Consider the following 14644-nt stretch of genomic DNA (forward strand, 5'->3'; position numbering starts at 1 on the left):
TGGAGTTGAAAAGTACAAAAACTGAAATGAAAAATTCACTAGTGGGGCTCAACAGTATATCTGAACTTGCAGAAGAAAGAAGCTTTTGGCACACTTGAAGACTGGTCAAATGATATTATCCATTCTGAGGAATAGAAAGAAAAAAGAATGAAGAAAACAGAATAGAACCATCTGAGAACTATGGAGCACTGTCAAGTGAATCAACACCCCTAATAACAGGAGTCCTAGAGGGAAAAGGAAGAGACACAAGGGCAGAAAGAATATTTGAAGAAATGGTAACCAAAAGCTACCAAAATTTGATGAAATACATTAATCTGCACATCTAAAGAGTTCAATGAACTCCAAATAGAAATAGCTCAAAGAGAATCTCACCAAGATACATTAGAATCAAACTGTCAAAAGTCAAAGACAAAGAACCTTCAAAGCAGCATTGCAGAAGCAATTCATCATGTACAAGGGATCCTTCATAATATTACTAGGGAATTTCTCATCAGAAACCAAGGAGGCTAGAATTATTGGGACAGTATATTCAAAGTGTTAAAAGAAAAAAAACTATCAACAAAATATCCTATTATCATAGAACTATCCTTCAAAAATGAATGAGAGTGTAAGACATATTCAGATCAACAATCACTGAGAGAGTTCACCATACAGAAATAGAAAAAATATTTGTTTATATTTTATATTATATTTATATATATGAATATAAAAAATATAAGAAACAATAAAAGGTATATTTTTGGCTAAAATGAAAGGACACTAGACAGTAACTAGAATCCACATGGATTCTTATCTGTACTAGAATACTAGTACAGGTAACTGTATAGGTAAATACAAAAAAAAGAGGGGATATCTGGGTGGCTCAGTTGGTAAAGTGTCTATCTTCAGCTCATGTCATGACCCCAGGGTCCTGGGATCCAGTCCCACATCAGCTTTCCTGCTGAGCTTCTCCCTCTGCCAGGTGCTCCCCCAGCTTGTGCTTTCTCTCCCTCTCTCTGTGTGTATGTGTGTGTCTCATTCTGACAAATAAATTTAAAAATCTTTTAAAAAGAGTATATATGTATATTTTATTTTTAACTCTTTTTTCTCTGAATGTAAAGGACAGTTGCATAAAGCAATAATTATAAATCTGTACTGATGGGCATGCAATGTATAAAGATGTAATTTTTATTAAAATAAAAGCACAAAGAAGGACAGATAATGAAGCTATATGAAAGAAAACTTTTTATATACTATTGAAATTAAGTTGCCATTTAACTGAACTGGATGGTTATAACTTAAGATGTTAATTGTAATCCACACAGCAAACAAGAAGAAAATAACTCCAAATAAATAAAATTTAAAAAATGACAAGGGAATGAAAATGCTTTTTAATACAAAAGAAGGAAGTTATGGAGAAATGTAGAAACAAAAAATATATAGGATATAAAAAACAAGGAGCAACATAGCAGTCATAAGCCCTACGTTATCATTACTTACATTAAATGTGAATGGATTAAAGGACACCCAGGCAGCTCAGTTGGTTAAGCATCCAACTCTTGATTTTGGCTCAGGTCATGATCTCAGGGTCATGAGATCCAGCCCCACATCAGGTTCCATCCCAGGAGTGGAGCCTGCTTGGGATTCTCTCCCTCCCTCTCCGTCTGCCCCTACTTCAACTCTCTCCCTTTCAAAAAAAGGTGAATAGATTAAACAATACAACCAAAATAAAGAGATTGGCAGAATGGATATAAAAATCATGGTCTATCTTTGTGCTGACCACAAGAGACACACTTTAGATTCAAAGACACAAATAGATTGAAAGTAAAGGGATAGAAAAAAATACACCATGCCATGAGTAACAAAAAGAGATATGCACTGGCTATACTAATATCAAATAAAATAAACTTTTAAGAGAAAAGTTGTTACTAGAGAAAGACATTTTATAAAAATAAAAAGACATAAGAGTATATGGAAAATATCTATGTATCTCTATACCTGTATCTATATCTAGATATCTCAGAACAGAGTCCCAAAATATAGGAAGCAAAATCTGACAGAAATGATGAATAGACAATCTAACAATAATATTTGGATACTTGAATACCCTAATATCAATAATGGATAGAACAACGAGGCATAAGATCACCAATAAAATAGCAACTTTGAACAACACTATAAATCAACTACATCTAATAAACTTCTGTAGAATACTCCACCCAACACAGAATACACACTGTCTATAGAGCACATGGAACTTTATCCAGGATAGACCATATGTTAACTCATAAAAATGTCTTGATAAATTTTAAAGGACTGAAGTCATACAAAGTCTGTTCTCTGACAACATCAGAATGAAATTAGCTGTAGGAAATTGGGAAATTCACAAATATGTGGAATTAAATAACACATCCTTAAATACCTAATGGTTAAATGAAGACATAACAAAGTAAATTAGAAAATACTTGAAGTTGAATGAAAACGAAACTAAAACACTTTAAAACCTATGCGGTATGACTAAAGTGGTGATTAGAGAACAATTTATTACTGTAAATGCTTATATTTTAAAAAGACCCAAAAGATCTCAATTAATACCTGACCTACTACCTTGAAAGGTTACAGAAAGGGGTGCCTGGCTGGCCCAGTGGGCAGAGCATGTGACTCTTGGTCTCCAGGTCATGAGTTCAAGCCCCACCCTGGGTGTAGAGATTACTTAAAAAAAAAGTCTACACAAAGAATAAACTAAGTCAAAAGCAAGCAGAAGGAAAGAAACAGTAAATATTAGAATGGAAATCAATGAAGTTGAGAGTAGAAGAGCAATAGAAAAAAATCAACAAAACCAAAAGTTGCTTCATTGAGAAAAATTAATAAAATTGACAAACTTTTAGCTAAACAGACCAAGACAAAAAGAGAGAAGTCTCAAATTATTAAGATCAGGTATGAGAGAAGGAACATTACTACTGACATTACAGAAATAAAAATAACTATAAAAGAATACTATAACTATATAAAGAATAAAAATAACTGACATTACAGAATAAAATAACTATAAAATAATAAATAACTGTATGTAGACAAATTAGACACACTAGATAGAATAGACAAATCTCTAGAAGGACACAAACTACCAAAACTGACAAGAAGAAATGGAAAATCTGAAGAGATATAACAAATAAAGAGATTAAATAATTTAATTTCCCCACAAATAAAAGCCTAGGATCAGATAACTGATGAATTTTAGCAAGTGTTTAAAGAAGAACTAACACTAATTATTCACAAAATTTTCCAAAAAATGGAAGAGGAGGCAAAACTTCCCAACTCATTCAATGAGGCCAATACTTCATGGATACCAAAATCTTGTTACCAAAACCAGAGAAAGGCATTACAAGAAAAGTAAACTGCAGACCAGTATTCCTTACAAATATAGATGTAAAATCTTTAAAAAAAAAAAAAAAAACATAACAAATCACTAGCAAATCCAATTAAGCAAGTTATAAAAAGCACAGGACCAGATATCTTCACTGGTGAATTCTACCAAACATTTAAAGAAGAGTGAACATCAATACTGCTCAAACTCTTCCAAACAATCGAAGAGAAAGGAACACGTCCCAAGTCATTTTATGATGCCAGTGATATGCAGATAATAAAGTCAGACAAAGACACTATGAGAAAACTCCAGATCTGTATCTTCTATGAATATTGATGCAAAATATCCTCAACAAAATACTAGCAAAACACATTAAAAGGATTATATACCGAAATTAAGTGGGATTTATACCAGAATATGAGGTTCATTCAACATATTAAAATCAATCAGTGTAATACACCTAATTAATAGAATAAAGAAAAAATACCCATATGATTATCTTGATGCATTAAAAGAATCTGACAATACCCAACAATCCTCCATGATAAAAACACTCAACAACTAGCAGTAGAAGGAAAATGCCTCCATCTGATAAAGGGCAATTATGAAAAAACAAACAAACAAACAAACAAACAGCTAACATCATACTTATGGAGGAAAACATGAAACCTTACCCCTTGGATTAGAAACAAGAAAAAGATATCCATTCTCACCATTTCTATTAAATATTTAGCTAGGGTTTCTGTCCTGATCAATTAGGCAAATAAAAAAAGCATAAAGATTGGAAAGAATTAAAAGTATTTCTATTTGCAGATGACATGACTTTATATACAGAAAATCATAAGAATCCACTAGAAATTATTAGAGCTGACAAATGCATTCAGCATAGTTTTTTTATTATTCTATTCTTTTATAATATCTTGAAATGTTATACATTTCTACAATATCTATTTTATTTTATTATTTTTTAATTTAATTTTTTCAGTGTTCCAAGATTCATTGTTTATGGACTACACCCAGTGCTCCATGCAATACGTGCCCTCCTTAATACCCACCACTGGGCTCACCCAACCCCCCACCCTCCTCCCCTCCAAAACCCCAAGTTTGTTTCTCAGAGTCCACAGTCTCTCATGTTGATCTTATATCTTATAACTATGCATTCAGCATAGTTATAACATATATGTTATATTGCTATGAATTCAGCATAGTTATAACATATAAGATCAACATCCAAAAAATTATATTTGTATACATTAGCAATAAACAATTTGAAACAAGAATTAAGGTAATACTTCCATTTACAGTAGTATTAGAAAGAATGGAATACTTAGGAATAAATTAAACAAAAGAAGTACAAGACTTGTACACTGAAAACTATAACACAACAATGAAAAAATAAAAGAGACCTACATAAATGGAAAGACATCTAGTATTTATGGTTTGGAAGGCTTAATATTGTTAAAATACAATATTCCCCATGTGGTGCACAGATTCAATGCAATCTATCAAAGTCCCAGCTGACTACTTCTTTTTTTTTTTGAAGTAAGTGGCAACTGATCCTAAAATTCATATGGAATCAAAGAACCCTGAATAGCCAATCCCGGAAAAGAAGGACAAAGCTCAGAGACTCACTCTTGATGATTTCAAAACTTACAAAATGTTACAGTATTCAAGACTGTGTGGCACTGTCATAAAGACTGACATATAAATCAGTGGAATGGAATTTAGAGTCCAGAAATAAGTCTATACATCTATGGTCAATTGATTTTTCAAAGGATGCCAAGATATCAGTGGGGTGAAAGAATGGTCTTTTCAACAAATGGTTCTGGAACAATTGGACAGCCACATGCAAAAGAATGAAGTTGGACCCTTACCTTACACCATGTATAAAAATTAATTTGACTGAATTAAAGAATTAATTATAGAGCTACAACTATAAAGCTCTTAGAAGAAAACAGGGGCAAATCTTCATGAACTTGGTTGAGGCAATGGTTTCTTAGATATGATAGCAACAGCGAGAACAGTGAAAGGAAAAAGAGATAAATGGAATTCCACCAGAATTTAAAATCTTTTGTCCTTTAAAGGACACCATCAAGAAATTAATAAGACAACCCTCAGAATGGGAGAACATGTTTGGAAATCATATATCTGATAAGGGACTAATATTCAGAATATTTAAAGTACACTTACAGTTCAAAAATAAAGTGAAAAAATAACCCAGTTTAAAAATTGGCAAAATATCTGAATAGACATTTCTCTAAAGAAGATATATGAGTGACCAGCAAGCTCACAAAAAGATATTCAACATCATTAGTCATTAGGGAAATTAAAATCAAAACCACAATGAGACCACTTCACACACACTGGGTGGTTATAATTTAAAATTGGAAAAATACATTTTGGAAGGGATGTGGAAAAATTAGAACATCTGTACATTGCTGGTGAAAATGTAAATCGTGCATCTGCTATTAGAAAATAGTCTGATAAATTCTTCAAGAAATTAAACATAGACTTACTATATGACCAAGCAAATCTACTCCTTGGTACATACTCAAAAGAATTAAAAGCAGGTATTCAAACAAATACTTGAACATGAATATTCATAACAGCATGATTCACAATCACCAAAAGATAAAAACAACCCAAATGTCAATGTAGTAATAGATAAACAGAACATGCTATATTCATGAAATAAATTATTATTAAACATAAAAAAGACTGAAGTTCTCATATGGGGTATAATGTGGTTGAATCTTAAAAACACAGTGTCAAATGAAAGAAACCAAACCAAAAATGCCATACATATTGTATGATTCCATTTACATGAACATTCAGAATAAGAAAATCCATTGAGACAGAAAGTGGATTAGCGGCTGCCAGGGGCTTTGGGGAGTGGGAATTGACTGCTCGATGGTTATGAGGCTATCTTTGGGATGATGAACATGTTTTGGAACCAGATAGATGTGGTGGTTGCATACATTGTGAATGTATTAAATGCCACTTTGTTTGCTTTAAAATTATTAGCTTTATGTTATGTGAATTTCACCTCAACTAAAAAAAAAAAATGAAGGAATGAAGTATTGACGCAGGCTACAACATGAATGAGCTTTCAAAACATTATGGTAAGTGAAAAAAATCGGCACAAAAGGGCCATATATTACATGACTACATTTATATGAAATGTCCAAAGTAGGTAAATCTTTTATTTTACTTGCACTGAAGTGTAGTTGACATGCAACATTACATTAGTTTCAGGCAGACAACATAGTGACTCAACAACTCTGTATGTCACACTATGCTCACCACAAATGTGGCTACCATCTGTCACCACACAATGCTATTATAATACTATTGACTATATTCCCATGTTGTACCTTTTACTCCCATGACTTACTCATTCCATAACTGGAAGCCTGTACCTCCCACTCTTTTTCACCCATTTTCCTTTTCTCCCTCACCCCCTCCCTTCTGGCAACCACCAGTTTGTTCAGAGTAAGCAAATCCCTAGAGAGAGAAAGAAGACTGGTGGTTGCCTGGGGATAGAGAAGGAGGGAGAAATGGAGGTGGGGGGAGAATAGGGAGTCACTGCTAATGGGTATGGGTTTTTTTTTTCTTGAGGTGATGAAAATGTTCTGGAATTAGTGATGATTGCCCAGCTTTGTGAATATACTAAAAACTATTTAGTTATATACTTTAAGAGAGTGAATTTCATGGTATGTAAGTTATATCAAATAAAAAAGAGAACGAACTGTTTAAACAAAAATAATAAGGATGTAGTATGGGGTTTATAACATTCAAACTACCTTGTATGAAAATAATAGCACAAAGCTCAGGAGGGGAGAATTGAAAGTATACTATTGTAACATTCTTAAAGCATGTGTAAGGTGGTATTATATAACTGCCATGTAGATTGTGATAAGCAGTCAGTAAATTGAACAGAATGTTATAGTTAATATACCACAAAGAAGATAAAATGAAATCAGAAATAAACATTTCACTCATCCAAAACCAGGCATTAAAAAGTGAACAAAATACAAATGATACAAATAGAAAACAAATAGCAAGATGATGGATTTAAACCTAACCATTTCAATAACCACATTAAATGTGGTCTACTAAAGAACAAAGATTATTCGATGTATAAAAAAGCAAGATCCAACTATTAATTTGCTGCCTAAAAGAAATGTCCTTCAAATATATAGAGAGGGGAATGCCTGGGTGGCTCAGTCTGTTAAGTGGCTGCCTTGGGCTCAAGTCATGATCCCACAGTCCTGGGATGGAGTCCCACATCGGGCTCCTTGCTCAGTGGGAAGTCTGCTTCTTCCTCTACCTCTGCCTGCTCCTCCATTGCTTGAATTCTCTCTCTCTCTCCAACAAATAAATAAGTAAAATCTTTAAGAACATATATATATATAGAGAGAGAGAGAGAAAGAGAGAGAGAACAAGATTAAAAGTAAAGTGACTGGAAAAAGATAGACCATGCTAACACTAACACAAAGAAAGCTGGATGGCTACATTGTTATCAATGTAGATTTCAGAGCAAAGAGTATTAAGAGTATTATTTTCTTTACCATATTACCATTATCAAAATGATAAAGGGATCATTTCATCAACAGGATGAAACAATCATAAATATTTATGCACCTAGTAACAGATCTTCAAAATAGATGAAGCAAAATGACAGTCTTAAGGAAAAAAGGCATAACACATTGTCTTGTGCCCATGGCTGCTTCTGCTAGCTCAGAGAGGTCAGAAAAAATACACTGGTTTCTCAGACCAAAAGAAGGATGCGTTTATGAGAATGGCTTTAGGCTCTTATCTCTTTCCACTCCGTGGGGGGGAGTTCTGTGTGCTTCTACTGGCCTTAAGATGGGCAACAGTTGCACATCTGAAAGTACACAGTGAACTTTAAGAACATATTCAAACCTAGTAATCTCAAAGTCTGCCTTGCTACTCTACTGATTACTATAAACTAAGTAGGACCCTATTTTAGTCTAGATGTTTTCCAGCTTGTCTTTAACATTTGCCGCCTAATATGATAAATAACTACATACTGCTTGGCCCACTTGTCTCGATGTTTGTTCATCTGATTCCTAGCCTAAATTTCTGCTGAAGGGAGCCAAATAAGGAAAGCTACTACACATGAAACATGACCAATGGAGGTTATAGTTAGTGAACGCAAGTTGCTTCTCTGTGTGTTTAGTGTACATTAATGTAAATGAAAAATGACAAACTTTCCTGTTGGAACTATAAAGAAATTTTCCCCTCCACGGAGTGTGTTGTGCATTGTCTATAATAGAAGATAGATGGTATCTGCATAGTCTGAGGTCTACATAACAATCAAGACACATTGGTTCCTACTTGAATAGAAATAGTGCTGGGGAGTTCTCAGACTAGGGCATTCAAATTCCAGGAGTTTGTCTGGATTCAAGAGTCCCGAAGAAGCTCAAGTGAGGTAGGCACCAGGCCAGACTCACAAGGTTTTCTTTAGCTGCAGAGGCTTAGACCAGACCGACAAGAGTATCCTAAAATACAGTGAATTCACTGTAAGTCCCTTGTGTCCCAGGGCTAATTCTAAGGGACCTCAGTTGCTGTGAAAAACACTCATCCGTAACTGGGAACAGGTTCCCAAAGCATGTCGTTCATTACTTCTCATGCAACAGAGACCCCTGTAGTGCCAAGAGTCTCCATCACACAGGATTCTGATTTTTTTGATACAGGCATTTTCAGGACTAGAAGGTGATGATCAGGTTTTGAGTGAAAAAGAACTTAACTTGTTTGGTAACCTTGGGATAGTCACGTAACCTTTGTAAGGCTTGGCTTCTGCATCCGTAGATGGAGACTAATCCTTGCACTGTTTGAATACATCAGGGTTGCTGAGGCTCAGATGACATAATGTGTGGTGAATTACATTTTAATGAGAACTTATAAATGTAAGGTATTACTTATGTTGCTACTGAGGCATCAGGTATAGTCTTCCTTAGAGCCCAAGCAAGGGTCAAATTATTGTGTCAGAGAGGGACAAAGATCTGACAACTGGTTTACTGTTGTGGCTTGTGATAAACCAGCAATAGCAAGCACTTTACTGGCTTTGAGGAATCAACCAGAAAGCAATTTTACTTCAAAATTAAGTATGGTCTTTAAAAAGTCACCTCTTGGGGCGCCTGGGTGGCTCAGTGGGTTGAAGCCTCTGCCTTCGGCTCAGGTCATGATCCCAGGGTCCTGGGATCGAGCCCCGCATCGGGCTCTCTGCTCCGCGAAGAGCCTGCTTCCTCCTCTCTCTCTGCCTGCCTCCCTGCATACTTGTGATCTCAGTCTGTCAAATAAATACATAAAAATTTTAAAAAAAATCTTTAAAAAAAATAAAAAGTCACCTCTTGGTAGGCTCCATCTGGACCTGGTTGAAATTAGTGAGTAATCTGACTGCCTTTGGCTTTAGAGTTGGTCCCATCTTCTGTAATCTCCAGTCTAAGCATTCCTTCTTGTACACTTGATGAACAGAAGGGAAGTAGATCTGAAGTGCTTCTGTGGGCTCACCTGTCATAGAGGTTCTTGAGGCTAGAAACCACTTATTTTAGGTGGTTTAAATTGTTTATTTCTTGGCCTAGTAACACTTAGGGTTGCTTTTATTGACTGCAGACATGTAAAACTGGCTTGGCAAATTTCTCTGGTGGACATAGCACCACCAGGAATTTTCTTTTCTTTTTTTTTTTTTTTAAAGATTTTATTTATTTATTTGACAGAGAGAGATCACAAGTAGACGGAGAGGCAGGCAGAGAGAGAGGGAAGCAGGCTCCCCGCTGAGCAGAGAGCCCGATGCGGGACTCGATCCCAGGACCCTGAGATCATGACCTGAGCCGAAGGCAGCGGCTTAACCCACTGAGCCACCCAGGCGCCCCACCACCAGGAATTTTCTTTCTGGAGCTTTCAAAGATCAGTTAACAGTGCTTAGGATCTTGTCTGCCAGTTGGGCAACTAAGATTCTTCATATTGGAGTAGGATGGAGCAAGGCAAATAACCACCTAGGGGGAAGTTAAAATGTATGTTTTTTTTTTTAGAGATTCAGTGGATCAATATTTAGAAAAGTAACTAAATAATTTAGGGTCATAATGAACATATTTTGTCTCATTTCACCCTAATAACCTTGGAATGCAGCTTCCAATAAAGCTTGGTAAGCTAGGTCTTAGATTAAGTAATGTTAATTCACATTTCTGTTGGTCTATCTCTCAGTTCAAAGTGGAAGATGCTACTCATGCATGCCAGTTTTACCAATCCATCCTCATTTTCCCACATATAGAATAAAGCACCTCCACCAGATTTTAGAGAGTAGAAGCAGTTGTGCATTTGTCAGAGTATCAATAGCGAAAAGACAAGGCACTAAATTAGGATAATCTGAGGAGAGTTTAATTAGAAAGATACAGGTGAAAAAAAAAAGAAAGATAGAGGTGGTGTGTAGGAGAACCACAAAAGGTAATGCAGGAATCCAGGACTAGCAGCATAGCAGCCACAGACTTATCATAAATAGACCTGAAGAAATGAGAAGAAATTGGTGACTGGAACCAGAATGGTAAATAATTTCGAAGAGCAGATCATCTTGAGAGGAGCAGGGACATTCAACTGAAGAGCACAAGCCGACCTGAGGTCACTACATGTGCCCCATGAAAATAAATACCTAACATCAGTCTTGTCCTTTGCTCTTCTATCCTGCAGGGTATCCCATTGGTTGAACTCAACCAAAAGCTAGAGGGCACAGGAACCCTCTGGGCACAGAAAGTAGGGCAAAGAATGCCATGAGAATCTGGAAAAGGAAAACAAAAGAGAAAATGCCATAATGTCAACAATTTGTCATCTCATTAGATCATACGCTGGGCACACAATTCACTACATAGAGAAATAGAGTCAAGGTTACATACCTGTGATCTTAGCTTGTCCACGTGTTAGGGAATGGCTTGGTGAGCCAGCTTCCTCAGGATAGCTAGTGCTGGCAAAATGCCTTATGATCTATTCCAGTCTACCTTGGAATTAGTAAGATTTGGTAGTCAGATGGAAAAGCATACCTCTTCTTAGGAGTATATATTACAATGACTATCCTTCTGGTTGAGTTGATTTTGGATTGTTATCTGTCATGGTGCTATACAGCTAATAAATATCTAATGAACGTTTGTTGTCGTCGAACGTGGAAGACAGACCTATCTGGATTTATTATTTCAGTGTCCCAACTTATGAGTACTTCCACCACAGAAACCTTCCAAACATCCTGAATGTACTCCAGAAACCACTGCTTTAAAATAAATGATGTATGATTTATAAATATTATTCAGTTGATTTTGGAGCTGCCTAGGGATGAGGGTGCTTGTATAGTGCAGCATGAGAACAGAACTTCTCTGCTAAAGAAGCCAACTGAAGTGTTGGCCAAAAAAAGTGATTGCACTTTGCTTCTGTGTTGAGAGGTATGGGACGTACTACCAGAGCCAATTCCTAATCAGGCTCTTAAGAAAATCTTTCATAGCAAAGCTGTCCCTTCTTTTGGATGCAGACATTGGGAAACTGGGCCACCTCTTAAAATACTTGTTGATCTTTATAAGGAAGAAAGAATACATGAAGCTTAAAACAAGAATCTGGAGGGAGAGCTTCAAAGGACTTCACCATCACCATCAACAATGAGCTCAACAAATCATTACACTTTTTATAGGCAATAGTGCCCTCTTGTGATTAGCATATGAATAAACCTTCTGATGGCTTGGTCTAACCAGTGAGTTTTCAATTAACCATGCCAATTGAGGCAAAGAACTTAATAGACACAAGAAATAAAGGGTTCTTCAAATTTGGCCAAATGAGAAAATACACTGTACAATCACAGAATGTCCAATGGTACCTGTTTGGAAGCTTGGAAGTGATGAGTGTAACACCAACCATATGTGTATCACTCGGTTTGTAGATGTAGTAACTACTTGCATCTGGTTAAGGAAGAACAGCTTATCCGTTGCCTGCATATGTGGGAAAACCATTAGGCATGTACGACTATAAAAGTCACTATAGGTAACTACTAGAGCAGTTACATCAGAATGATCTTTCATTATTCAGTGGCAAGGGTCAACGATATTAAGGTCCTGGAATGGATTGAATTCATGTACTTTAAACAACAAAGCAGGACTGGGGATAGCTGGGGGGTTAAGAAACACATAGACTACATCACATGCAACCATTAAAATGGTAGGTTCTTTCTGAGGCAACGTTTTCAACCTGATAAAAATGAGAGGGAAAGCAACAAACAGCAAAAACTCTGAAATTAGTGCTTGCAACTGTAACCCAAGGAACAACCTTTAGGTGTATGCAATATCATGTTTTCATTTTAAATTACCCATTATTGTTTTCATTCACATGGTTATATGGAAAAATAAAGCTAGAATTTACATGTGGCTAGCCTTGAAATCAACAGTATTATTAAGTAGTTCCCATTCTTTAGAATCTAACTTCTATAACTATGGACTCTAAGCTTTAGCTTTTGCATGGGTTCATATTAGTGTCTCAAATTCTCAAAATTGTTTTGGTTGTTTCATATTTTAATTGAAATACAAATTTTATTATAGAGGCTTTTAATGCCTCTTACTTTTAGCAAGTTCTCAACTATAGAGCTACATGTGTACATTCTTATTCGTCAGCAATATTAACTCACTAATCTATTTTTAAACATAATTAATGAATTCTTCCCTAAATAGAAAGTAGTTCTTCCTTTCTCAGCCATCGCCATCAATATAATATTGTTAATACATTTTTATTGTAAAAGTACTTTCCAATAGGTTGTTATGTTTATTAGAAAAAGTTTACATTACTCCATGTCTTCTATCAGCTATGAGTGATCAAAATCTGCAGAAATCTCTTTGGAATTGCTCTAAATGATTTTCTGAGAAGGAATTATTTGTTGATGTGAAGATGTGTAATCCACCTGTAAATGAGCAGATTTTTACACATAGTCTGAAGAGATACACAACAATCCATTCTTACAACATAGGATATCTTTAATTAAATTGATATTGGTGAGTTAAAAAACATGAAGTGAAAAGAGGACAACTAGGGAAATAAGGTATTCTATGGCTATTTATAATAAAATGTTTTAAAATTTAAAAAGAGGAAGAAACATTAATTGGCTTTGTAACTGAAGAGAGAAGACTAACCAAGAGATCACAGGAAAATAGTTCTTACAGAAGAAGCACAGGGAACAAATCATCATATTTTGCATATTTTTGTTTCTCAAAATTATTTGGCAGGACTTTGCCTAATTAGGGATGAGCAAAAACAAGATGTAAGAGACATTTAAAAAGAGGGCATCTAGTATTAAGAATCTTGAAGAATACAGCAAAAGAGAAAATGTTCTATTAGATATTATAATTTGGTATGTAACATGAACATTTAAAATTCTGATTAAAGTGACTAAAATGACCTATATATATTTTTTAAGTCAAATAAGAATTTAGGGGATAGAACTCAAAATAAATTTACTCTCAGTAGTAATTTGATGTAAGAATATAAATTCTTTCAGTTTGGTAAACATGGATACAAAATCTTGTTGTCTGTATTCTACATTTGCATAGGTTGTCTATAAAGAGTGATACATGTCAGGTCACATCGAAATGAGTCAACACTTTGAGCTAAAAGGCTGTTTATACAATATACACATTCTTTACTTACAGAGCAAAATAAGCTTAACACTTTTATATTAAAAACCTGGGATACAGTAAGATTAGTAGCACCATGAAAAATAATTCTTCCCCCAAACTGCAGTCTTTTATTTTACTCAGTGTGATTCTTCTCTTTATTTAACTTTTAACATACTGTTTTAAGTTACTGGGCAAAATATATAATCTTCATCTTACAATCCTGGGGAAAGTCATTCTGGACCCAAGAAGTAAATTCCTTATTTCAGTCATAGAAAACTAATAGAGACCTTGCTCTGGCACATTGTTGAGGTACATCTGTATCTTCATGGTTACTAGTCAGCATGTTCTCTTGGTCATATATAGTAGCACCATTGGTGGCAGCAGTGGTAAAGTTGGGAGGAGTGAGACGTTGCATCCTGGGAATTTTATATATATATATATATATATATATATCACATTTAAAAACACACAAGGAATTCTTCAAAATGTTATGTCCTCTTCATGCACACTTGACATCGGCTAATACGTGTCCTCAAGTCTCCTGCTTTCAGTGTTTCTGACTGAGGTTTGCTAGGAGATAAGAAACAAGACAATCAAATTAGCCTTTTCTAGTTTTTCAATTCTATTATTGGTTCAGATT

The 14644-nt window shown here is 35.1% G+C and overlaps 1 protein-coding gene across 4 annotated transcripts in view; it reads right to left on the reverse strand.

The window, feature by feature from the left end:
* Nucleotides 1-11958: 11958 nt before the first annotated feature.
* COL4A5 (collagen type IV alpha 5 chain) overlaps nt 11959-14644 on the reverse strand; it is a 231314-nt gene continuing 228628 nt past the window's right edge. For 2 of the 4 annotated variants that reach the window (XM_047715739.1, XM_047715736.1), the window contains one exon: nt 11959-14574. In XM_047715739.1, the coding sequence (XP_047571695.1) occupies nt 14493-14574 (82 nt within the window). In that variant the 3' untranslated portion in view covers nt 11959-14492. The remainder of the gene's footprint in view (nt 14575-14644) is intronic. The other 2 variants (XM_047715735.1, XM_047715737.1) reach the window with 2 other exon arrangements.

The sequence above is a fragment of the Lutra lutra genome, chromosome X, assembly GCF_902655055.1.
Source record: "Lutra lutra chromosome X, mLutLut1.2, whole genome shotgun sequence".
NCBI lineage: Eukaryota > Metazoa > Chordata > Mammalia > Carnivora > Mustelidae > Lutra > Lutra lutra.